This window comes from Miniopterus schreibersii, assembly GCF_964146895.1.
Source record: "Miniopterus schreibersii genome assembly, chromosome: 12".
NCBI classification, from domain to species: domain Eukaryota; kingdom Metazoa; phylum Chordata; class Mammalia; order Chiroptera; family Miniopteridae; genus Miniopterus; species Miniopterus schreibersii.
The window spans coordinates 22,464,730-22,491,209 of record NC_138112.1 but is presented as its reverse complement, the minus strand read 5'-3'; the positions used below and the strand labels follow the sequence as shown (position 1 = coordinate 22,491,209).

Genomic DNA, 26,480 nt, shown 5'->3' with positions numbered 1-26,480 from the left:
GGTTTATGGTGTAGTCAGGATCTCCGTGCCTGGTGCTGCTTTCTGTGTTTTTTTTTCTTTTGACTGTTCAAAGAGCCAAGAGACTACTGGCCCCATAGTGGTACTTTGCCCATGGGAAAGTGTCAGGGTTAGTCATCACACAATGAAAAACTTTTCAAAGGCACTTAAAACAGAAATAATTAGAAAGTCACTTCTAACTTGAAAAATTATTGCAATTCCATGGACTTCCTCAAGGCAACTTTCTGTTTTATTTCATATCATCTGCAGGCATATTTTAAAGATAGAAAAGAACAGTCAGTTTGAGCTCTTCCCTGGTAGTGGAATTTTACTTGCCTCCCACAGACAATGAGAGAAGAATTTTAGGTTAGCCATTTTCTTCTGTGGCTTAATTTAAGTGTAAAAAAGATGTTCAAAAAGTGCATCCCTTGAAATAACTTTATAATGAGACCTTTAACAAAAATGATTTTCTGAGTAAAGCCAGTGGCTTTCTGAGCACAAACTAAAATGAGGAATGTAAATATCCAGAAAAAGAATTCTTATACAATATATAAGTATCTTTTTCTACAAATATTTTAATTGGTATGTCCTGCGAGCATTCAATTGGCATAGAAAAATAACTTGAAATTTTTACTTCTCTCCAAAATTAATATTAAAAAATTATTTTCCATGTACATGATTTTTATAATAGTTCTTTTACTTATTACAAATGTGATCTGTGTCCACTGTATAAAATCTAGAAGGACAGGCAAAAAGGAGAAACAAGTCAGTTCTAACCACTGTTGCCATTTTGATAGAAGTCCTTTCTGTCTTTTTTTTCTTTATAACAATGGGCTCATAAACTAGATATTGTTTTGTAAACTGCTTTTTTCACTGGTTTGCAACTTACAGGGGTGGACAAAAGTAGGTTTACAGTTGTTTGTAATAAATAATACAATAATGAATAAGTAATAACAAGAATAAACTGTGTTTCATGTACTCACAAGCTGTAAGCCTCCGTTTGCCCACCCTGCATTTCAGTGTCATTATATATTCTTTTACACTTTCATATGATGATGTATATATAGTGTTCTGTGATATGCATGTACTATGACTTACTCAACCAGTCCTCATTCTTGGAAAACTGGTTAGTTTCCAGGTTTTTTCCACAAATGCAGACATTTATGTAGCAATAGCTTGTTATATAGGTTTTATATACATTTTTAATATTAAATATTCCTGGTTTCTCTGCGTTGCACCCTTTTGAGTTTCCTTGGTGCCTTTACCACATGCATTTGCAGTGGGCATGTAGGTGCAGTACACGTACCACCTCCATTCATGGCGTCACTGTGCTCATGCACTTGCTGAGGTCCCCTGGTTGTTTGTTCTGCAGTTCAACACGCTTTGCTCTCGTATTGTGCACAAGGCCCGGAGCACAAAGACAGTAAGACACAGTCCCTCTGCCTAAAAAGGACCTTAATCGAGTAGGAGAGAGGACACAAATAGAACTAATGATAATGCAAAAATAATGTGAAGGGAGCAAAAGAAGGAAGTAACTGGGGAATTAAGGAAACGTTGCCAGAGGAGACCCTGCACATACGTGGGGTTTTGACAAGGAAGGCGGGGAAGAGAACCTTCTGAGCAGAAGGAAGAGCAGGGGCCAAGGCCTGAGGAGTAAGTGTGCGTGATGTCTTCAGGAGCCAGAGGAGTAAATGTGCGTGATGTCTTCAGGAGCCAGAGGAGTAAACAGCACATGATGGAAGTGGAACAGAAAATGACCCTGAAGGAGTGGGTTGAGACCAGACTCAAAGGACTAAAAGCCGTTCTCAAAGGTTTTTACTTCTGACTGTAAGAAGTGAGAAGTCAATAACTATCTTGAGCAGCAGGAGCAAGGCTGGGTCCGGTTTTAGGGACTTAACTCTGGTTAAGTTTGGCCTGGAGGGGATAGAGTTGGAGGTGTTTGTAATCAGAAGTCTTGCATCGGTCTAGGTGAGGGGATGGGAGCCTCACCTGGCTGGGAGACCTGGCCTCAAGACAGGCGGTAGAATCAAAAGAACCCAGCATTCTGATTCAGGTGGCAGAGGGGAGTTAGGAAGACATGCAGGAAGCTATCTAGTTTAAGTAATTCCTTGTCACGCTGTTAAGCTACTAGAGTTAGGAATGATGTCTTTTGGGCTCCACTTCCCCTCGATGCAGTGCCTAGAGCAATCGAACAGGTGGCACTTAGCAAATCCTTATTAAGTAGAAGGGTCATAGCCAATGTCTCCTGTGAGGAAGACAGAACCCTTGCACTTCTCAAAAGGAACTACTGTCTTTTTTAAGGATAAGGCTGTGGCAAAGAAATGCAATGGCATATTCAAGAACCAAAGCTTTATGTATAATTTTTCTTCAAAGGGTAATCTTTATAGTTTAAAAAAGAGCATGCCTTAGTCACCATGCTGGGATCATAAAGGCCATGAAATCCAAATATACATGTGAGATCGGAAGCGCTGATGAGTAAGCATTAATGAAGACAGGAGAAAATACCCATTCAAAGCCAAGTTACTAGATTGCCCGGGGCATGGTGGCAGGGGACTGACTGCAGTGGGACCTGAAGGACTTTGAGGAGTGATTAAAAGGTTCTGTGTCTCAATGAGGAACATGATTTCATGGGGGTATATATTTGTCAGAATTCATGAGCGAGACACTTAAAACATGTTCATGTTATTGTCTGTAAATTATGACACCTCGGTGAAGTTGATATAAAAATAATTAGAACAAAAATTTAAAGTATTACTGGAATCTAATTATTGAAATTGTTTCAAATTATTTCTTTCCCAGATGTACATTCCATACATATTTAAACCCTTTTATAGCAATTTAATACAGCCCATATTTTGTGTGTGCTGCCTGCCTACAGGCCAGGTCCTTGCAGTTGCAGGAAAGTATAGTGCTGAATGTCACAGACAGGGCCCTGCCCTGACAGAGTCAAAGCAGCTGCCAACGAAAGACCTCAAAGTGAGCATAACTGGGCTCTTGTTAGGGCCCTTAAGCTTAGGGAGCTTAATCTTCGGAGGAGGGGAGAAAACATTTTTTTTTAAAGTTCAGGTTGAAAAAAATCTCAATGCACTTGCTGTGTTGCCCACTCTCGCCATTTGATTTTGGTGCAGATTTTAACACTTTTAACAATCTCAAATATAAAGCTGAGTAATTCTGACATTGGGTTAGATCCTTGGGGATGACTCTAGTAGTGGGTGTTATTTCTCACTGAGGTGTAAGATCCTTGCTATGAGCTATATGTGTGAATTCCGAACGTTTAACTGAATGGTATGAATCTGCTGTGTTAAATTTTCTTTCTATCCAGAATATCCACTAGTTCATCATAATCAAACTTACTGTGGACTTTCCCTTTGCTGATATGGTCCACTTATGCTCAGGTCTAGCAACTTAATGGGCAGTTGAGGGAGAAGGGCAGTCCTTTGGAAATAAAAAACAATGTCATTAGTTTAACATGGAAACGAATCATAGTGCTGGGAGATCATCTTAGACCTCAACTGACCTCAGTTCTGTCATTTTAAACATGAAGGGAACTGAGACCCAGTAAACTTGCCCAAGTTTACTTGCTGGGTTTCGGCAGATCATGGGCTAGCAGCAAGGTCTCCTGTCCTCCAGGACTGAACCACGTTGACAGTCCCATGTGCAAAACGTCCATCTTCCCATTTGGCCAAATTGAGAGGAACTTCACATCCATTTAGAAACCTTTCAAGGGAAGGAATACAGATGCCTTTGGCCATCACCCCAGGATTTCGCAGCCTCCCTGCTGGGAATTGCTATGTGCTATTTTTGCCCTCCACCCTCACTCTACAGAATGCCACTACCTGCTACTTCCTTTGAGCAAAGAGGGATTTTAATCACCCTCCTTTTGCTTGATTTCAATCCTCCAAGGGCCTGCTCCATTTGCCACAGTTAACGTGCAGAAACTTCACTTGCAATGAAAGTCATACTTCTCTCGGTAGCCTGGCATTTCAGCGTTTTGAGAAGCTAAGTAGCTCTGTCCTCATTAAATTAGGCTCAAATTGGAGAACAGAATTACATACTTAAAAACACACACGCAAAATGATGGATTAATGTTACGCCTTAATGTAACACATCGTGACATGCAGTAAGAGCATTGGACCAATTAGCGAGCGAGGCTTCTGCTCGGGTTCACCTTTTCTGCTGGGTATGTAGCAAAGGGATGGTGATTTGAAGGATGGCATTTATCAAACGCCCTTGGATAGAAAGTTCCTGCTTTAGTGGCATGACCTGCATTCATTTAACAAAGACAGCACCCCAGTGCCTGGAAGCACAGCCCAGAAAGCGCTACACGAGAAGTACCACCTCCAAAATTGGCATTTACATGTCTGACTTTATTTCTAGAAATCACTGAAAGCCCTCACAGTTGTGTCTCAATTAAAGCTAATATGTTCCAAAAATATATTCCTGCTCTTTTCTTGAGAGCTACCAAATCCTAAGTGATGCCATTTAGCAGGATCGTTGATTTGGGATCCCCCACTCCCTCCACCTTTTCTGGTTTTGCTTCCATATCAGTCTGATTGGTAACAGAAAGGAAAGGTAAACAATAAATCTCCCAGTTCCTCCTGGTGTGAATGCCCAAGATACTGTCAAAAGCAAAATGTATAGGGAGGTGGGGGGGAGTTTAGGTCAGCAACTTGGGGGGAGGGGATGGTTTTCTGCTGTGGTAAAGCAGAAAAACCCTGTCACCTGAGCTTAAATTAACAGGATCTGCCCGGAGGGAAGCCATGGTCTTTGTGTGGCTGATTAATGTCAGCCTTGTAGACACAGTGCTCCAGCAGCACGGCTGGCCCGCTGAGCAGACGCTGGAGAACACAGCATCTCCTGCTTGGGGATCTGAGCAGAGCCCAGAGCCTCTGAATGGTACTGGATGGGAAAGCTGAAGACTGGGAACATAGGAGATATTTTTAATGAGATTTCAGCTCTCTGTCCCAGTGAAGGAGACACAGGCAGCCATTAAAAGCACCTTCTCTTCAGGCCGTGCTGCCACAGAGAGCTCACTGTGCAAATCCAACCTCTATGTCTGCCACTCAGCTGCTCCAAGCACCTTGGCTTTTGGGGCAGGGAGTCCAAAATTACCTCTTCCCAAATGATCTTCAGGCCTGAAGAGGAAGAGTGCTCAGGAGCAGAGCTTAAATTCTTAAGGAATTAAGCAGGGAGCCTTGAGAAAACGGGCCTTTGTTCGTGGTGCTTACCTAAAAATGCTAGTGGCACCAGGCAAATCCATCAGCCCTTGGTTTATGCATCAGTGAAGTGGGTTTTGTAGTTGTCAGCAGATGATCAGAGGAAAGTTCCTATGTGAATAAGCCTGCCGCCCCATCTTATTGGTAAAATCCATATTCCATATGTTGGGAGTGGAAGTCAAATCCATAGGGAATGTGTGATTTAAAAACCTGAAAACCTATGTGATGTATTTATGCCCATTACTGATACTTTTCCATAAATTCGTTCTTGTGACTTTGAGAGGTGTCCTGAGACCATCCAATTAGTCAAGGCAGCTTCTGGGGCTCTCAACCTGGTCTGACACCCAGGCAGTGTTACTGCTTTTCAGGTGCAAGCTTGCTCACCTCCCCAACCCTCTACATATTTACCCTAGGAATTTATGTTGAAGAATTAAATCTTCCAGACACTCTAAAAATAGCCAAAAACCATTGCTAAAACCTCTGCTCTGGGGCCTTATTTTTAGGGTCAGAAAGAGAAGAGGAAAGCCTTTTTTTTTTTTTTTAATCCCACCACCAATAAAATCAAAGGTTGCTGTTTATATATCATAGGGTGGTTGTTTTTGAGAGATAAATTAAGGTAAATGATGAAACTTTAGAAAAAAATGGACTCTCTGGAATGGAACCAAGAACAAGCTCTTAGTGCTGACCTTTTGGTTAAAGCCACATAATGTAATTTATGTCATCCCCTCTAGATATATGATTTTATTGGGTTGCTGGGAATTTTGGCTTAGGGGAAATTATACATTGGGGGAGTTACTGCCAAATGCCTGTCCCCATGGTGAGCTGTTAGAATAGAAAACAACACAGGCTTAGGCCCTCCCCTCTAAGTGTTCATATTCTAGGGTCCATGATTCACAAAAGATACTTTCAGGTGTTATGATAGCTAGTCATGACTGGTGACTGTCCTCATTAAGAGCACTGAGGACCAAAATCGTACTTTTTTCAGCCTACAAAGCTATTAAATTTTGCTTCTTATAAATCTTAACGACTAGCAAATTTGAGGTTTATAAACCATTTTTGAAGTGCTGAGATCCTCTGATGAAAGCAGTTAAATCGGTCTTCAGAACCAGATGTCAACCCAATCATCAGTCACTAATTTGCTGGTTGTTAATGGACATTTCCTGGCTGATATGTTTCAGCTTTAGTATATATTAAGGTAAAATTGTATTTTGGTAACTAAGTACATTTCCTTAAATTATAGAGGTGGAGGTCACCCTCTGACTAGATCCTCTCCCTTCTTTGATGGGGTGCTCCAGGCTCACTGGCCATTAAATTTCTTTTACATTCCTTTATGACCTCATCCATTCTCCTGGCTCTGCAGGCCATCTCAGTGCTGATGACCCTCAAATTTATAGGTCCAGCTTGAACCTTTCTGATCTCCAGCCTCCTGTAGTCACTTCCTCCTTGAATCTCTAGTTAAATATAAAATGCCCATCCCAAATTTAATTTGTCCAAAATGGGGCTCCTGATCTTCCATCCAAATCCTCATCTTCTCTCATGTTCTCCATCTCAGCTTCTGGTCACTACCTCGTTTCACTTGTTCAGGCCAAAACCTAAGAGTCATCCTGGAATCTTCTTTTTCTGTCACGTCCCATGTCTTGCCAGGGGCCACAATCAGAAGACAGTCATTTCTCACTGTTAACGGAGGGAAGGGTGCCTTGTCTCCCCCCATGGCTGGTGGGAGTGGGCTTCTTGGGGGTACCACTAGAATAAGCATTGTTAGAGACCCCCACAGGAGGTAGATGAGTTATAGTAGAAAGCTTTGTTTTCCATGGAATTACACCCCTGGGTTTCCAAAGTCCCATTTCCCTTAGTCCAGTCATAGAAGTGTAGCCGGGGTTTCAGTAGAGCTAAAATCAGAGCCAGTGTCCAGAATGTCCTTTCCGTATTTGCATAATCCCATATAACATCAGGCTAGCCAGCTTGTGTTTCTCGGGGCAGTCCATTAATCCATTATGTGTGAGGTCCTCATGGCCATGAGCCATAGAGGTGAATGCAAGAGAGTAGGAGCAAAAGAGCCCCACAAGCCAAGAGTGGAGGGCAACAAGAGAGGGAATTCCTTTGTTTAGGGGATTATGTATTCCCCACTGTTCTTGCCCTTGCAGTGGCCAGGCTCATTCTGGCCAATCATCTCTGTCCTCAGGTGTGATTGACAGGCAAGACCTTCCCTATGTCACCCCAGCTTTACTGGGCATGTGTCTGTCTTCCCTGTGTTTGATCCCTCCCCCAGTGTTTTGCAGGGAACATCCCTCTAATGTCTGTCCTTCTCTTTGCTCCTTTCCTGTTATTAATAACTAGTTAATTACAACAGTATCATCACCGCCTACGTGTTCAGAGTAGATCTGGAACCAAACCACTTCTCACTTCTCACCACTTTCACCACCACCACCTCGTTCAAGCTGCCATATCACACACCTGTATTCCTGTGGAAGTTTCTAGCTGTCTCCCTGCTTTCTCTCTTAACTGCTCTTCATTCATGAGTGATCCTGTTAAAATCTAAGTCACATCACATGACTCCTCTCAGCCCTCCAGTGACTTCCCACCTTCCTACCACAACCCCACAGGATCTGCTCCCTGATCTCATCTTCTGTTTCTCTCTTCTTGGCTCTAGTCACACTGGTTTTCTCAACAGTGCTCCTCAAACACCCAGATGCGCCCGCACCTCAGGACCAGTGCACTTGTGTGTTCGTCCCCCTGGAGTGGTCTTCCCTGGATGGTTGCACTGTTCACTCCTTCCTCTCCTTTGAGTTTTTATTCAAATGTCAAAAGTGTTCCCCGACCACTTCATTTAAAATTACCACCCTTCTCTCCATCTCCCAAATACTCTCTTCCCCCAGCACTCCTCATGCCCCTTACAGCTTTTTCTCCCTTTTACTCCCTGACATGCCATTTATTCTGATTCTTTGTTGTTCATGTCTTATTTACTCCCACTAGGATGTACAGAGGTCCGCAGGAAATGTTTGGCTCTTTGTCCATGGCTAGAATCTCTGGCATCTAGAATAAATAGTGCCTGATAGAGTCTAGATAAACATTTGTTGAAGTAGTTAATTAATTAATTTGTATTTCTCTTTTTCTGTGGCACATCTTCTCAGCCACATATCTATTGGCATCTTAGATGTTTTTCTTCACGATATGAGGAATATCCAGCTATTTCTGACATTTGTTGCCAATATTTATTTCTCTGCTATTTAATTTAGTTGTATGTATTTTACAAACTGAAGCTGACATCTTTGTAGGACCAAAGCTGTGGGTTTCTATAATTGCTGTTTTGCTTCGTGTGGTCCTTCAGAAGTCAGCACAGCCCTAATATTCCAGAGCAGAGGGTCAGGCTGCATTTTCCTGTGCTCATGTCCTTGCGTCCCCTGCAGGCATCAATAGGAAGGTCGTGTACTCCCTGGCCGACTCCGCCCATGGGTTCTTCTCCATTGACCAGTCGTCTGGCATCATCATCCTGGAGCAGCCGCTGGACCGAGAGCAGCAGCCCTCCTACAACATCAGCGTGCAGGCCACCGACCAGAGCCCCGGGCGGGCCCTGTCCTCTCTTGCCACCGTCACCATCACCGTCCTGGACATTAACGACAACCCGCCTGTGTTTGAAAGGAGGGACTACCTGGTGACCGTACCTGAAGACACTTCCCCTGGCACCCAAGTCCTTGCTGTTTTTGCCACCAGCAAAGATATTGGCACGAATGCTGAGATCACGTATCTCATTCGGTCTGGGAATGAACGAGGGACATTTACAATCAACCCCAAGACAGGTGGGTAAAGAACAGTTGACTTCAAACTCAAGGCTTTAGTCTATCCTGCTTCCGCTCCTGACCCTTGACCACTTCTCTTCTGGGCTCCGTTCCTCCCGCTTCTTCCCTTGCAGCCAAAGCTAGTCTCAGGGCAGGGCTGCAGGCAGACCCCAGCGGCCCTCCACCCTCTGCTTCTGAGGATGCCCCTGCCGAGCTGGAAGCTCCTGCTGCGGGCTCCCTGGCAGAACTGAGCCCCAGGCTGCCTCCAGGATTTCCCGCAGGAAGGATGGGGACAGTCACGCGCTTCCCGGATGAGGAGAGGAAATATTCTTTGCATGCCGGGCACAAGGCTTTGTTTGTTTCTCTTTTCTGTTTGCTTCTTTGTTCTCTAGCTTGGATCATGTGTTTATGTGTTTGGAAGTGCTCCTGGAGATCAGCGTTCACTCACCGCCGTCCACACCCAGGCTGCCACTCTCTGGTCATCTGCCAAGGCAGACCTTGATAAGTGACCTGACCGTGACCCGCAGGGCTTCCCAACCTGGCGCCCCAGTCAGCTGGAACTGAGACCGCCTTTGAGTCCTGGTCACTGCTCCTGGTTATGACATTGTCATTTCAAACCCTGGGGGAGGACGTGGCATCGTTTAGGGAAAAGGTGCCTAGAAAGAAATAAGAAAAACCCCTAGGGCTTTCTGTTTATCAGAGAGTTAATAACTATTAGGGGTAACTTGGGTAAATAAAGGTGGCAACTTAGAATACAAGCTTAGATGTTCTTTGAAAAGTAAACATATTCGCCCTTGTATTTTCATAGTGTTTATATTAATATTTTCAAAGCACTTTCATAGATATTCTCATTTGCTTATGTCCCTATGAATAGGCAAGGCAACCCCATTTTGCAGATAAGAAAGGTGAGTCTCTCACACCTTCTGGCCACTGGACATAATTCCCTCATTACTCAAGGAATATGCACTTGTTGTGTAAGGTGACAAAGGAGGTCCATTTGGATAGTCCAGTAAATGCAAACAAGAAACTAGCGTAATTAGCATAATTAGCAATGCTCTTTAACATAACAAATGCACCAGGTTCCTATTAAATCATCAGTTATTTCTCACATTTTTCTATATGAGAAAAACAGAGCTTCAGAGAGATTAATTTTTCCAGTGTCCACTGTGAGTCAGCAGAGGATTCAGGATTTGAACTCAGATCTTCCTGACTATGGAATACATGCTTAACATCTAAATTACATTGATATGCTGTGGAGGGTGCAAAAAATGAAGGCGATATAGTCCCTGCCCCTAAGTATAGGGAGGTGGAAATATTGATGAAGGAACTACCTTAGCAGCTTCTCCCAGCAGTAACTCTATTTATTAAGGTCATTACTTCAAATTAAAATGTATGGGGGTTTTCCTCATTTAAATATGTGTTAGCCTTAGCCTGTCTCATTATGGCCACTATATATGAACACCATGGGGAAATGGCTAAGTACTATTTAAATTTGGCACTGGATAACAAGACTGGGGTGCAACACAACATGCTAGGGGTGATAATTGCTCAGAAAACTTAATTATGGGGAGAAAAACGCTCTTGTTATAAGTGAAGCTTCTGTTTCTCACCTTAAGTAGAAGGACAGCCTTAGCTTCTAGAGAAGTTGCCCGTTTAGAAATGTGAGTGGATGTGACATACTCACTTGGTCCTACTGGTTGTTTTTCAGGTGGGAGAAAAGTCTATGCCCTTGAGAGCTGCTCTGCAGGCAGTGCAATGACCAGTAACCAATTGCAGAATGAGGGAAGGATTGGGTTGCATCACCAGAAAGGGCTAGGACGGGAGGGAAAATCGCTCTCACGGAACTTCTCCCAGGGGAGCACCCAGCTAGCTGCTTTCATCTGCTCTATTTGCTTAACTTAAATATATCTGCAGCACAGGCATTATCTCTGCTCTGTGCTTGTGGACACTAAGCTCACACTTACTATTTGGCCACTGACTCCCAGGCATTTTCTGTTACCAATTTTCTTTTTCCAATACCTTGACATTTCTGAGATCCTTGCCCTCTTTGTGCCATAATAGTTTTAGATAAGCACAGAAAGCTGAAGACCAGGAACATAGGAGATATTTTTAATGAGATTTCAGCTATCTGAAAGTATTTACTTGCTGATGAGGGATGGGGTCATGCACTCACACCCACACATCTCAGCTCATTCTTGGACAGCCTGGGTCCACTTGAGGAGTCATCGAGAGACACTTATCACAGATATTGTTCCCGTCCCTACTCCCTAGTTGCATAAGGGTGAATAATGCCAGAGACTGGCTGCTTGAGAAAAGTTTAGGAACTATTGCAGAAACATGCAGAGACTTAACTTCTTCAGTGTTGTGTCTGATGGATAGCTGAATTTTAACTGACAGCATTAATCAGACTCTGGATGCTTTCAGCAGGGCATTAAATAAACAAATTCCTGAATATCTAATATTCTTGGCTGGAGATGATGTTATAAACATTTCCATGATTATGGAACTGCTGGCCAATGTTTTTTCCCCAATCAAGTCTAAAGCTCTCCATTTTTCTTTAAAGGGGGTATTTCAGTCTCTGAAGTCCTGGACTATGAATTATGCAAAAAGTTTTACCTGGTGGTGGAAGCTAAAGATGGGGGCACCCCAGCTCTCAGCGCCGTGGCCACTGTCAACATCAACCTCACAGATGTGAATGACAACCCTCCAAAGTTCAGCCAAGATGTCTACAGTGCGGTCATAAGTGAAGATGCCTCGGTTGGGGACTCTGTCATTTTGGTAGGTGCCGTTGGGAGGTCCAGATGTCTTGGACTAATAATCCTCAATAGCGTGAAAAAGTGAGCAAACTGTCTTGGGTTCTTTACACACTTTTTCTTTCCAGTGTTCTTTTGTCCCCAAGAGCTCTGGTCAGGCACTAGTCTTTCAATTGCTCCCTCTCCAGTGTGTCTATTAGAAAGGGTCTGAAAAATGCATTTATATCAAGGTACAAGTGACTGATAATCATTTTCTTCCCAGGAATGTATATTTTTTGAGAAAACAAAACACCCCATGGAATGAATTTGTAATGATGGCTCCTACTAACTTGTGTCCTTAGATAAGTTATTAGGTAGCTAAGGATAGAATAAAATCTCTCCCAGTCCCCTACACACACACACACACACACACACGCACACACACAGAGTAAGGCAGCTACAAATATGGGAGCAAGTTTAAGATGAATTGGCCACTCTTAGAGGAGCTCTTTCCTGAAGGTTTTTTTCTAATACCAGTAGGAACATATCATGTGTTGGGAGAACACAGGCTCTCTCAGACTTACACTTGACATTCTGGAAACAATGAATCCCATCCTCACCATGCTCAAATCCATAGGTTGGACAGGTCCCTTCCATTCATTACCTCTGGCTCCTGCAGCACCAAGTTGTGGGTGTGCATTCTTTACCTGTCAGAGATGGGCTTCCCAGGCCCTCTCTCCTTCCTGGACATTATAGAACTATTCCCACACATATAAATCCCAGCATCACCAATATGAGCAGCAGACAGTGGGGAGTATTTTGGCCAGATGGGAGAGGGAATTTTCTTGGGCTTCCATAACATGGAAATATACAGGTTGAGAGAATGCTCAGCTCAGTGGCAGAGACCATTATTTTGCAAAATTGGGAAAGAATCACAAGAGTATCCATCCCTATCAGTTAGCTTTGGCTCTAGCTGTACTAGCTCCAAGCCTGAGGAAAATCAGACCTAACAAGCATCAGGCTGTAGGCAGGTAAAAATTAACAGAAATAAAATGGCAGCTCCAGCAATGGTGGTTTCCTTCTTGAGCCAACCCCATCATCTCTTCCACTGGGGTTATGATCACAGTCACCACTGAGCATAGCACCGATGAAAACCGTCAGAGCTATGCCCATTTGTGCAGACCTGGAACCCTAAGAATAAACCTTTTCTCTTGTGTCATGTCTTTCCTTTGTTTTGCTTGTGTCCCATGAAGCTAATAGCAGAAGATGCAGATAGCCAGCCCAATGGACAGATTCAGTTTTCCATTGTGAGTGGAGATCGGGACAATGAATTTGCTGTGGATCCTGTCTTGGGACTTGTGAAGGTTAAGAAGAAATTGGACCGGGAACGGGTAAGCTAGTTTAGGCCAGCTCCCTTCCCACCAACTCCCATCCGCACCCATCCCTTCACTGGAATCCAGCACTGGCTCAATGATTATAAGTAGGAAGAGTCTCTGTTCTAAATACTGAGAGTAAAAAGGGATGGGCTAAAATACAGCACAATGAATTTGGGCTAGGCCCTTAAAAAAATTTTCTGCCAATAGATGCTGGCAGTTTCTTACTTATGGGTATTTTAAAGAAAAGCAAATATGTATCTTCCTGGATGGTTTGAATTTTGGCCCTTCCTGGAGCAAGGAGGCAGAAAAACATCCTGAGCATTGGGATCCTGTGGTCATGGTTTCATGAGCAGGTACAGAAGGATCATCTGAAGTTATCTGGGTCAAAAAGAATGATTCAGAAAAATTCCTCTGTCCAAGGTTAAACTAAGTTTCTAAACATTGTCTTTTTTGGCCAAAAAAAAAAAATGTGTCTTCAAAGAGAAATTAAATATGGAAAAAGGTGTTCTAGTAGTAATGCTAAAAAAGCAGAAAGGCCTCACTGAGTGATATAATCTCATAACTCCCAAAGTATCAAAACTGATAAGATAGATCAGTGTTGACAACGGTTGTGTCTGAACAAAGCTCAAGAGCTGTGGTGCTAACCAGGGATGGTTTTGTATCCCCCCCCCCCCCCGATAACATATGGTTTTGTCCCTCATATGTTTGGAGGCATTTTCAGTTGTCACAAATTGGCAGAAGGTGATACTGGCTTCTAGTAGACTGAGACCAGGGATGCTGCTAAACATTCTACAATGCACAGGTCAACCCTCAACAACAATTACCTGGCTCCAAATGTCAATGGTGCTGTGGTTGAGAAACCCTGGTTTAGAATCAAAGAGAAGATGGTTGAACTTCAACAAAGCAGAGCGGAACCTGCAGCACCTCTGAATGTGAGCAAAAGGAAGGAGGTGCTTCACTGTCAGCCCTTTGTGCTTCGACAGGTGTCTGGATACTCCCTGCTTGTCCAGGCAGTAGACAGTGGCTTTCCTGTGATGTCGTCAACTGCTACTGTCAACATTGATATTTCTGATGTGAACGACAACAGCCCAGTCTTTACACCTGCTAACTATACTGCTGTGATTCAGGTGAGCAAATCTTGCCTGTCAGGCACGTGTCTTTATGCACTCAGCTTCCTTTCTCTGCTGCGGTTCACTGGTCATGGTTTTTTACTGTTTTAGCATAATAGCAACTCATCCAGTCATTGGGCTGGTATAAAAAAGAGCCTGATTCTTCTATTGCAACTGATTGATAAACATTGATAAGTGCAATCACCAATGGGGTTCTTTCCAGTGTCAGGTACGTTCCATACACTGTCTGTCCCCACCACAGCCCTGTGAAGTGGGATGGTGGATCAGCCACCCATGGATGGTGAAGGAGCTAAGGTTCTGAGGAGTTAAGTAGTTCACCCAAGATCATTCAGCTAAGTGGTAGAGTCAGGATTAGAACTCAGGCCTGTCTTTGGCAAAAACTATTTTCTTTTCATGAAGGCTGCCTTTAAGCCACTTCGTGCTATTCTGGCTTGGGAGGGAGATTGATACAGACTGTGTCATCAGTCAAAGGGAGATTGGGCACCAGGATAGAGCTGCTATTCGCTAAAATCACTCTTCCAAAAGCAATATGTTTAGCACTTCAAGTCCACTAGCTCTTTAAATTTAGACTACAGGATGGGGTAACCGCAATCAGAATGACTCTCTTTCCTATCTATTTTTTCTTATTCTAAAGATATTTCATGAGCACAGTACTAAGCACCGATCCATCTCCACTTCCCAGAGTTTCTAGAAGCTGGAAACTGACTTCAGAAGGATCAGGAAATTCAGTTTGGTAATACTGTCCGTGTGGAGGACTTAAAGGAGCCAGGGATTGATATATATGTGTTGGGAGGCCACAGGTAGTCTAGAGAATCAGCTCTTGCCTGATCCAGTTTGACTTCAGAATCACCCCTCAAGGGGGCCCAGGGCTTTGTGGGTAGAAGGTAAGATGAGAGTGAGCTAGGCCTTGAGGGACCCTTTTGGATTAACATTCAAGACTGAGTCTGGCCATCCATAGCCGGCTCCCCCTGTACCACTGAGCTGTCCAGGAATCCAGCTGAGAGGCCTTCAGAAAGCCAGCAACTCTCCACCTCTTTCCCACCCCTTTGTCATCGAAACCCGATCCCTTCACCTGCTGGTATTTGGTTTTCCTCTCCTCTCTGATGCTTTTTCCAGCAACTGTGCATTCTCTCTCCCCCACTTCATGCAGGGCCTGCACCTTCCTCCATCCCTCCTCCTCTCAGACAGCCCTTCCCCACGGTGACACTCACTGACTCTCCCGCCTCTGTGTGCTCGCCCCTCAATGACATGGGCTTTGCCTACTCAACATTCAGTTTTGTGACACACATACATCAGCTTGACAGACTGTTTCCCATGCACAACAGGAAGTTGGCAGTGAAAGAACCGAGAACCACAGCCTTGAGCAGTGACCGTGGCTCATATCTGCAATGCCGGGGCCTGGCCGTGTTGTATTTCACCCTTCTTTCTCTGATGGTGACCCTAGGCACGCATTCTCTCTCTCTCTTTCTTCCCTCCCTCCCCCCCTTTCTCTTCTCTGGAGGAAATGGCCTTTATAGACTGAGCAAACAAATCGATAAGTCTTCTGTTCTGCGTGGTGCTGAGTATGCTGTCATTGTGAAATAGTAAATCCACACTGGACGGTGGTAGTTCCACGATTGATTCCGGATGGAGACTGTGTCTAGATCCTAATGACCAAAAGGCCACCTGAGACAAGTGGCAAAATAAGAGGTCTTTGAGGTCCTTCTCTCTTTCTCCTTCAAAAAGTGTTTCTCCCTTTTTAGAACCCAGAATAATTTTCTTATTCCAACACATGGTTTTTATAAGACTAATTCGGCACATTAAACTTGAGTGTACGGGCCCTGTGCATGACTTCCCTCCAAACTGCAGCGTATCATTGTCTTCATCTCTGTGACCCAAGCTCATTGAATCCTAAATCGATGTCATCAGAAGGCCTGAACTAATGAAACTGACTTCAGGCCCCAGCCGTGGTAATTCTTAAGTCTAAACAGAGTGGGGCAAGGGAACCAATGCCTGAGCTACAGAGGAATTTAATTTGGTGTTTTCAAAGTGAAGATAACCTTTGAGCCAAGAAAGGAGAACAAAGATCCTTTGTGTTTCTATTTTGGGGGAAAGGCAGAGAGGTTCTACAAAATAATGCTTGCATAACATCAGGGCTTCCAAAAATTCTGATGAAGTTAAGGATTTCCTTTCTCTTCATTCTCAAGTTGAGAAATATTCTGACCCCCTTCTGTTTCCTTGAAAAACATGGCAAAACTTGAGTTCTGAGGTGTACAGGGAAAGCCCATTTTCCATCTGCATATGCCTTTGTATATTTACTGGGAAGTTGCCAGGCTGTCCCCCCAGAAGTCCAATGTTGTGACATTGTGTCACAGTGTTGGGCCTCAGCATTACCATGTTGTGACAAGTGTGGGGAAGTGCCTTCCCATCCCAAAGGGTTGATGCTTTCTTAGCCTGAGAGGATTCTTGATGTAATTAAGAAGGCCAGTGAGCACCGTATATTTCCAGAGCTGTCCAGGTGAACTCAGCACAGTTCCAGCCCAGCCAAGGACAAAGCGTAGCAGTACCACCTTTGGAACCTATAAACCCGCTCGAGGCGAAGCCCTGAGTTCTCGCCTGCCGCCCATTGTCTCCTGGGGCAGTTGTGGGGAGGCAGCTAGAGACGGGAACCGTGACGCTTACAGATGCCAGTGTATTTTCAGAAGACAACATAATATCCCAGGGAGTCCCGTCCTCTAAGCCGTTCTCTAGCGCAGCGCTCTCAGCTGGTAATGATGGGGTTTCTTAAAATGTGAAGAGAGGTGTAATTTTAGCTTCCTTTTTAATATACTCTTTTATTCAGGAAAATAAGCCCGTAGGCACCAGCATTTTGCAGCTGGTGGTGACAGACAGAGACTCCTTCCACAACGGGCCTCCCTTCTCCTTCTCCATCCTGTCGGGAAACGAGGAGGCGGAGTTCGTGCTGGACCCGCACGGGACCCTGCGGTCGGCCGTGGTCTTCCGGCACGCGGAGTCTCCGGAGTACGTGCTGCGTGTCCAGGTACAGGCTCGTTCCCGGCCCTCGCCAGGCTGCCTTTCCCCAGGCTTGTTTCTGTGCCCGTCAGTTGGTTTTCCTTTGTTGAGCCAGTCAACATAATTCATTGCCATGCAGGAATGTCCCCCTTTTAATCTCAAATTCAATTTCACACCAATAAGAGCGGCCCCTGTGTGTGAAATTGAACAGGAAAGGAGGGAAGCATCGTAGTGCGGCAGGGACATTCCTGCAGGGTGTGCCAGGCAGACCGTCGCAGGGCCTAAATCTGCATTCCGAGAACTCCTGGGGTTCTAACTGACCCCCGAAGGCAACCAGCTGGTCAAGGGTTGCTGCTGTGTACAGTCGTGTTGTACACATTGATCCAATGTGATTGAGCCAGATCATGGCCTCTGCTTTTGAAGAGACCGCTGCTGGGTAAGTTTTCTCAGTGAGACAGGAGGGGACCAAGCAGCCAGATGGCAGTGGTGTCCCAACAGGGTCACTGGCCTGTGTACAATGAAATGGGACAAAGAGACAAGAGTGGCAGGTATGGACCGGGTATGGATAGGAGCACGAAATAAGAGAGCACCAAAAGTTTCTAAGTGTGAATTTTTCCAGTACCAAGATAGTCCCATCAGTGAAACTGAATGACTTTTTTTACACACAGTTGCCATAGAGGGCAACCTAAAGTCACTATTTATGGTGACCATAATAACCATGGATTTTTAAATATTTTTATAGCATTTAATTGTGTACATCATTTCTTTTGATACTTTATGGCTTACTGTGCTCTATGAAACTTCATGAATTAATGACTTTTGGCTCTGAGCATGTCCATGAACGCTTCAGCTGCCACCCATTCCTCCAACAATATTATGGAAATAGTTTTATTCACAGTATACATGCTCAAGGGCAAGGAGAGATTTTTAGTGCCTTCTCACAGAAGTGAGTATAGTTCTTTGCCTACTTTCTCTGATTGTTAGAGAGCAGAGTCACATCTCAGACTTTGAAAACACTATAGAAAGCTTTCTCCTCCCAGTTCCTTATATCAAACTACTATCAAGCCTTGTACTTTTGCCTTCCTAAGGTCCCCAAGTGCATCAGTTACATTCCCTTTGCCACTGTCCACTTTATTCCAGATGACACCACCCTCATACAATTGCAAAAGCCTCAAGGGTGATTCCTCTGGCTTCAGCCTCATTCTTTTCTGAGCCATCCCTACACCCCTTCCAAATTAATCATCTCACTTTGACTATGTCATTCCCTTAGACCACATCATGTCCTCAGCCTGTTTTTATCAATAAAGTTTTCTTGGAACACAGCCTTGCCCATTCATATGCTCTGTGGCTGCTGCCTCCATGGTAGAATCAGAGCTGAGTAGTTGATAGAGAAGGTATAACCCCCAAAGCCTAAACTACTGTTTCTTATCTTGCACTTTACAGAAAAGGTGTGTCAACCCCCGCCCTAAACTAAAACCATTTGTGGCTTCCTAGCGCCTGAAAATGTGTGGCCTGCAGGCTAAATGCTGGCCCAGACTCAGATTCTGAATTTCAGGGTGTTTAGGCAGATAGGAACTCTCCAGTCCTTTTCAGGCCACAGGCCCACTAGTCTATTGCCTTACTCCCAGCGGCTTCATGCCTTTCTGTCATCTTTCTGACCTCTGACCAGGCAACCTCTGAATTATAAAGTCCAAACTTACCACTGTCCTTTGAAACCCTCTACAGTTTGAAACCCTCCAAGTTCAGCCTAATTTGCTAAACGTACCTTTTTCTGCATGAAATTTTCCATGTCAGAATCTCTGGTTCACAAAGTCCATCAAATAAAGCATGGTGTGAAGGTAATAATAAAAATAACACCCATCACACTGACTCTCATAAACTAAGTACTTCTGTGGGTCAGACCTGTGCTAAGCACTTAGCAATTACACTGTCTTTTAATCCTTACAATACAAGAATCCTGTGAAGTAAATACTATTATTTTACTCATATTAAAATACAAGAATTAAAGCTGAGTGAGGATAAGTAACTTACTCAAAGCCAGATGTGTACTGAGCAGCAGGACCAAGATTTGAACTCGAGTCTGTGGGATGCCCAAGCCCCTGCTGCCTTCCACATACAAGGGCACACCTCCCCAGATTCCATCCAGCCTGCAAGGTCCACTTCAGCCTGTCTCTTCAGCCATCTGCCCTGGGGACCCGGCCTTTAGGAACCTGCCCTTCACTGAAGCCCTATAGCACTGACTACCTCCACATTGCATGTCAGGTGCTCAGTAAAGATCTGTTGTCAGAGTGGTTGTTCCATCAACTGATATAAAGAAAGAAGACAAAAAGGGATTATTCAGGCTACCTGTTTTCTCCTTGAGCGTACCGTTCTTTATTCTAAACCTTAATATTGTGTAATTCCCACTTAAATAATGTTGTTTCTTAAGTGTACAAGAAGGTGTCATCCAGTCCAATCAAAATGAAAGAATTTAAAGAGAGGAAAAATTTTTCTTCTGTCCTGGCCGGGTAGCTCAGTTGGTTAGAGCATCGTCCCAATGCGCCAAGTTTGCAGGTTCAGTCCTGGTCAGGACACGTACAAGAATCAACTAATGCATGTATAAATATGTAGAACAACAAATTGGTGTTTCTCTGTCTTTCTCTTTCTCTCTCCCTCTTTCTCTCTAAAATCAATCAATAAACTTTTTTTAAAAAAATTGCTTTCCAAGAGCAAACACCAGTTTATAAGGTTTCCTTATGGCTTCTCTCCAAAACGAAAACAAGGCCAGCCTGTTGTGGGCATGTTGGATCTCATAGCACCCTCTAGCCTCCTTCCCTGCTCACCCCACTGGCTTTATTGTGTTGATACATTTTATTGTCCATAACAAAGTGTACATGTGGGGACTGAAGGTAATAAATCTCTCCTCTTAAGTGCACATCTTCAGCATTTTGCAGACTAGAGGCAGGGGATGGAGGAAGAGCTGAAGGCAGTTAAAGGAGTAGACATCTTCTGGGTTTTGTTGTTTTTTTAAATGACTGTGATTTTTTTCCTTAGCTCCTTACCTTTCTCCCTCCTGGCGGTTTTAGGCGAAAGACTCCGGCAAACCCCAGCAAGTTTCTCACTCCTACATCCGTGTGCGGGTCATTGAGGAAAGTATCCACAAGCCCACGGCCATCCCTCTGGAGATTTTCATCGTCACCATGGAGGACGACTTTCCTGGCGGAGTCATTGGGAAGATCCATGCCACAGACCAAGACATGTACGACGTGCTCACGTTTGCCCTGAAATCCGAGCAGAAAAGCTTGTTCAAAGTGAACAGTCATGATGGGAAAATCATCGCCCTGGGAGGCCTGGACAGTGGCAAGTATGTCCTGAACGTGTCGGTGAGCGACGGTCGCTTCCAGGTGCCCATCGACGTGGTCGTACACGTGGAGCAGCTGGTGCACGAGATGCTGCAGAACACCGTCACCATCCGCTTCGAGAACGTGTCCCCCGAGGACTTCGTGGGGCTGCACATGCACGGCTTCCGGCGCACCCTGCGGAACGCGGTCCTCACGCAGAAGCAGGACAGCCTGCACATCATCAGCATCCAGCCCGTGGCGGGCACCAGCCAGCTGGACATGCTGTTTGCGGTGGAGACGCACGGCAGCGAGTTCTACAAGCCGGCCTACCTCATCCAGAAGCTGTCCAATGCCAGGCGGCACCTGGAGAACGTCATGCGCATCTCGGCCATCCTGGAGAAGAACTGCTCAGGGCTGGACTGCCAGGAGCAGCACTGTGAGCAGGGCCTGTCGCTGGATTCCCACGCACTCATGACCTACAGCACAGCTCGCATCAGCTTCGTGTGTCCGCGCTTCTACAGGAACGTGCGCTGCACCTGTAACGGTGAGTGCGGTTTAGAGCCCCCTCCTTCCCACCTCACCTCCTGAGATCAGAGTAGCCTGGGTTACCATTCCTGGTAAGCACACATTTGTTCATTCACTCACTCAACAGAATATTTACTGACCACCTACTATGTGTCTAGCAACTATGAGAGATCTGGGGCTATGGGGTAACAAGACAAGTTCAGGCCCTACTTCCACAGAGCACACGGCTTACGAGCAGCCCAGACATACAAACAGGCCAGCTTGGGCATGTGCAATAGGTATTGTTAGGTAAAGTACAGTCCTTCTGGAGGATCCAATCCAGAGGGAAGGTTTTCTAAAGGGAGTATGTCTAGGCTGAGATAAAGGATAAGTAGGAATTAAGCATGTGAAAACAGGTAGGGGAAGGAGAGTGTTCCAGGTGGAGGGAGCCTTGTATGAGAAAGGCTTAAGGGCAAGAGAGGAACCCCAACACTGAGGGGATTGGAAGAGATTTCCTGTCGCTGGAAGGAGCGGGAACTGATGACAGATGAGACTTGTGAGCAAGCCCTGGGACCACACAGGGGTTAGCCAGGATGAAGATTTTAGAAATGACCCCAGGGCAGTGGCAACCATTGGCCGATTTGAAGTGAAGAAATGACAGGATCTGCTCTCCTTCACAAAGATCATGCTGGCTGCAGAGGGATGGATTAGACTGGGCCAGGACAGCGGCAGGGAAACAAGTTAGGAAGCTATTGCAGAGGGCACGTCAGCTTGATTTGCTTCAGTGAAAAACAGGGGCCAGATATCCGAGAGCACAGTCAAGGGATGGAGTGAGCTCTCACAGCAGCGGAGATGGAATGTTTTGTGATCCTTGATGTAACTAGAGTCACTGAACCTTGACCTTTCCTGGTCAGAGGCCGTAACTGCACAGAGTCACATGCTCACAGCGGTCAGCGAGAAGCATTGCTCCCCGCTCTTTTCCTCTCTCTGACATGTAGAGCCATAAATTCACTGCCCTCTTCTAAGAAAATTGCACCCAGTCTTTCTAGCCAGTGTGAACTTGGCCCAAACGGACTGTAGCCAGAAGAAAGGCCATTTGTAAAACATCCCCTTAGGTAATTGGGGACTGGCAGGGCCCCTGGCCTCATCCCTTGTAGAAAGTTCTTGGTTGCAGTTTGGAAAATGAGCTCATCAGAGGAAGACCACAGAGTTCATAGGTCCCTTTAAGAGATATTTTGATAGCCCCCAAGCAGCCCAGGAGAGTTCTAGCCTCTTAGTCTGCACCCAGTGAATTCTGTTTCTGTTTTAAAGAGGTAGATGCAGTGATGTCTGCCCGGTTGAATATGTAAATTAGTTCCAAAACAACTCAAAGCATGCAGTGCCTTTCTGGCAGATGCCACCAACATGCAGGATTTATGAATGCCAGCTGCCCGGGCCTCACCTAGGTTTCCTCTGTAGGCAACCTGATTTATGCACCAGAGCTCTGTTAGGGCCTTGGTGCAGTGATTCCCAGCAGGGTTCAAAAGACATTCACCACAGGACAGGGCAGACCCTTCAGTAGAAACTAAACCAGTTAATTAATCCTTGTACTCTAAGAACTTGTTTCATTCAGCAAAAATCAGTGGAGGCAGCAATGTTCTAGGCACTGAAGATTCAGAGTAAAAAAGGTACATTCCCTGCGCTCAGGAGCTGGCTATTGTGAAGTCAGCTTGCAAGTACCTATTTGCAATAAAAATGTTGTAGTAAATGCTAGAAAGCAGAAAGAACAGAGTCCTCGTTGTAGCCAAAGGAAAGCCTTCTGTGACATTTGTACAGGAGAGATCATCTAGGTGCTGGGCCTTGAGGGATGAGTATGAGTTCATCAAGAAGAGACAGGATGAGGGCAGACTTGGCAGAACTTCTTTAAAGGAGGGATTTAGAGGGTTGACTTTGGTTGGGGGTTGGGGGGGGGGGTTGCTCTGCATTTTTCATGAGACACTAATGTTTTAAATGCAGTTAGTGTCAAGGTGGTTTCCTTGTCCTGAACTCCTGTTCTCTAGTCCCCATAAACCTTTCTACTCCTAGTAAATGCAGAATGCTGGAATGTTTTGTGACTCGGCCCCCAGACATCCTGCGAGCAGGCCTTGGTTTGAAAAGCAAACATTTCCTCATTGGGAGCTCTCTGCAGAGTCAGGTCCACCCTAGAGCCTCTTCTCACCTCCAAGTAACTCTTATAATTAAGCTATAAAATAAAATACTGGATTTTAATGGTAAAGGGGCCCCAAAAGGTCATCTTGTCTCAGCAGGAGATATGTGATAAATTCTGTTTTATAAATGCAATGGCTCTGTGCCTTGCCCAGGGCCATACAGCTGGTGAGAGTGGCATGCTGATTCAGTGAAGGTTCATCTGGGGCCCGTATTTTATTATCTGCATCTTAAGAACAAAGACTCTTCAATTTTTTATGTGAGTCATTACCCCAGTGCTGTGTACCCTATAGGAATACTCAAATAACCGTGCTATTCCTGGCAGACTAATCCCCAGATTCACAATATCATCACAGGATGGCAGAGGGTCTCTCAGACTGCAGTATGCACAGGACTTACTAGAAATGCCCATTGCTGATCCCCACACTCAGATATAACAGGAGGTTCCAGGTGGAACCTAGGATCTATATGTGCAGCCTGGGTGATTCTAATGCTAGTGGTCAGAAAATCAAACTTTGGGAAATCTCACAGCAAGATAAAGCAGAAAAAATTTCCTCCAGGTTCAGGGGGCAAGCTTTTAGTTATTATAGTAATAGCTCTCTCACTTCTTGTAAAGCATCCTCTTAAATAAAAAATACAGTGAAGAACTATTAAGGAAAGCATTAGGCATTTTAGGCATCTTCTGATTTATTGGAAAGGAGAGGTAATTGAATTCCATAAATCACACACACACACACAAAACTAGTATTGGATGACCCTGGAAGATTGGCAGATTCATTCAATGGACTTCCCTACCACTTGGTGGAATAATTAGCATAATAAGGGCTATGTAGTAATATTTATAAAGATTTGTCCTCAATATTTATCCCTCTCCTAACTTCTTTTTCTCGTGCAAATTTTAGGGTCCAATTAACAAAATTAGCTTCTTGAACCAAAATGTCCGGTTGCATTGAAAAAATGAGAGCAAACTTGAATATTAGTGCCAAATAGGTTCATTAAATTCCAGCCACCATCAAGCATCACATTTGAACAGAAGTTCAAGATACACAAAGTTCTGATGTCATGAGATTGTGCCTGGTAAACTTCAGAGATTGTGCCTTCACTGAGAAAACCTGACACCAACTTCAGTGACTAGGGCATGATAGATGCCCTGGAGCCCCACAGGGGAAGCAAGCGAGCACAGCGTCAGGGGCAGTCCATAAGGCTGGGCTGATTGTCTATTTGGGAAAATTTTCATTGATGTTTCAAAAGCCTGATATAGCAATAGATCAAAAAGGAGACATTTTTCCAGGAGAATGGGCATCCCATGAGATCATCAGAGTTTCAGGCCCGTGCGTTTATGACTGATGGTGGAAGTAGAAGCCTGATTTGTTAAGTCCCAGTTCAGATATGATCACAGAATGGAAGCCAGAGCTCCAAATGAAATGAACAGAGTGTTTGGATGAAGCGCTGTGCCAGGCAGGTGAAACAGCAGCAGTCACACCTTCAATCATGGGCTGTGGCACTGTCGTAAATGTTTGCTCGGGAAGGTAGGAGGAGCGCTGGAGCACATCACTGAGGGGAATGCCACCTGAGCTAGGTCTGAAAGGGTGGCTAAAATTAGGCAGGTGATGGAGAGCAACAGTTCCTGGCCAGGGAACTTTAGAACAAGAGAATGGAAGTGAGAAACTGTGCAATTCAGTGCACAGATGAAGGCAGGAACTAACATAACAGTTAACATTTATTGAGCCATGACCGGTTACTGTCCTGTTTTTTCAACATATATAATTGCATTTAACCCTCACAATAACCCTAACGGGTATATATTATTAACTTCAAAAGTTAAGGAAACTAAAACTCAGAAAAATCAATTGACTTGCTCAAGGTCACAGAGCTAGTAAATGACCTAGCAAGGATTCACACTTGGCAATCTTAATCACTGTTACCCTCTTACCTCTGCACAGATTTAGAAAGAACTTGAAAGTCACCTGATTCAAACTGCCACCTACTATTGACATCTTGTTTACTATACTCCTGGCACAGTAATCCAGCTAGCGTTTGAACACCATGCCAGGTGCTCACTACCTCACAAGATGGACCTGAGACAACCTTCTCCCTTCCAGTCCATCTCTTTGTAATGTCACCCAGCTCCATCCTTTAGAGCCACACAGAACCTGGTCTAGAGTCTAACTCCTACCAGCCCTTGAATCCACTTTTCCTAGACACACAGCAGAGGTTCCTTTGCTCCTTGGCTGTAAACAAATAGGAGCTATAAAGAGTTGTAGGTGGGGTGCAGAGGAGGCATAAAGGGGGTGTCCCCAGTCCTCCTTGGAGGAGGCCACTAAAGGCGTTGGAAGCAATGCAGCTGGTCCTATTGGGTCTTCACCAGGCAGGGAGGCACTTTAAGCAGAGCGAGCGGTGAAGAGAAAGATCCAAGGATTCCAGCACCCTTTCGTTTGCTCATTCACTCCGCATTCAGTTGCATATTATGCCAGGCCCTGGTCAGGGTGCTGGAGAGATGCAGTGGTGAAGAGGCTGACATGTTCCCCATCCTCATGGAACATGAACCAGCAGTGGACAGAGCAGAAGGAGCTCCGCTGGACTGGATGGTGGGGGTCAGGGTGGTCCTGGGAGGAGTACAATAGGACAGGTAAAAGGAGCCTGTGATAGGCAGCCATGGTAATGTGCTTCTAATAAGCACAATAAAATAAAATGGTGAAGGCTTCTTTGAGGCAGCAAGACACTTAAAAATTAGCCTTGATGTTTTTTTAAGAAGCAGAAAAAAATCTGAGGTTGAGTTTAGACTTGGGCTGGGGATTGTTAATGCTAATTCTTGGAGGAGAGCAACAGTCCCAACCCCAGTGGTTTCAAATAATCTTTAGTATTGTGTCTGAATCTTAACCAGCTTCCTTCTGCCAACTAGAAGGTTTCCATTTTTCATTCATAACAGATATGTCTCTGCAGATCCCTCACCTACCACACACAAGTCCCAAAGTGCCAGGAGAAGTTTGCAGGTGCCGCCCCCGGTGGTGATACCAGCTTCCCAGCGTGTGAATAGATATTCCCTCATATATTCAGCTCACACACAACAGTCCCAGAGAAGTTGTCTTTAATGAAACTTCACTTAGGCCTTAACAAAATCATTCAGAAAATATGGCTGAGCCAAGAAAAGACCATCACAGATGATTCTGTGCTTCTGGGAGAAACACAGGAAACCATTTCAAAGCCAAGAGACTTTAGGAGAAGGTGTTTTAAAATGTCATGCAGGCCAGGAA

At 44.7% G+C, this 26,480-nt stretch overlaps 1 protein-coding gene across 1 annotated transcript in view; it reads left to right on the top strand.

Moving 5' to 3' along the window:
- FAT3 (FAT atypical cadherin 3) overlaps nt 1-26,480 on the top strand; it is a 609,567-nt gene that overhangs the window by 542,654 nt on the left and 40,433 nt on the right. The window contains exons 14-19 of the mRNA XM_081154333.1: nt 8,621-9,010; nt 11,553-11,767; nt 12,975-13,112; nt 14,081-14,224; nt 17,049-17,246; nt 20,284-21,082. Coding sequence (XP_081010459.1) covers nt 8,621-9,010; nt 11,553-11,767; nt 12,975-13,112; nt 14,081-14,224; nt 17,049-17,246; nt 20,284-21,082 — 1,884 coding nt within the window. The remainder of the gene's footprint in view (nt 1-8,620; nt 9,011-11,552; nt 11,768-12,974; nt 13,113-14,080; nt 14,225-17,048; nt 17,247-20,283; nt 21,083-26,480) is intronic.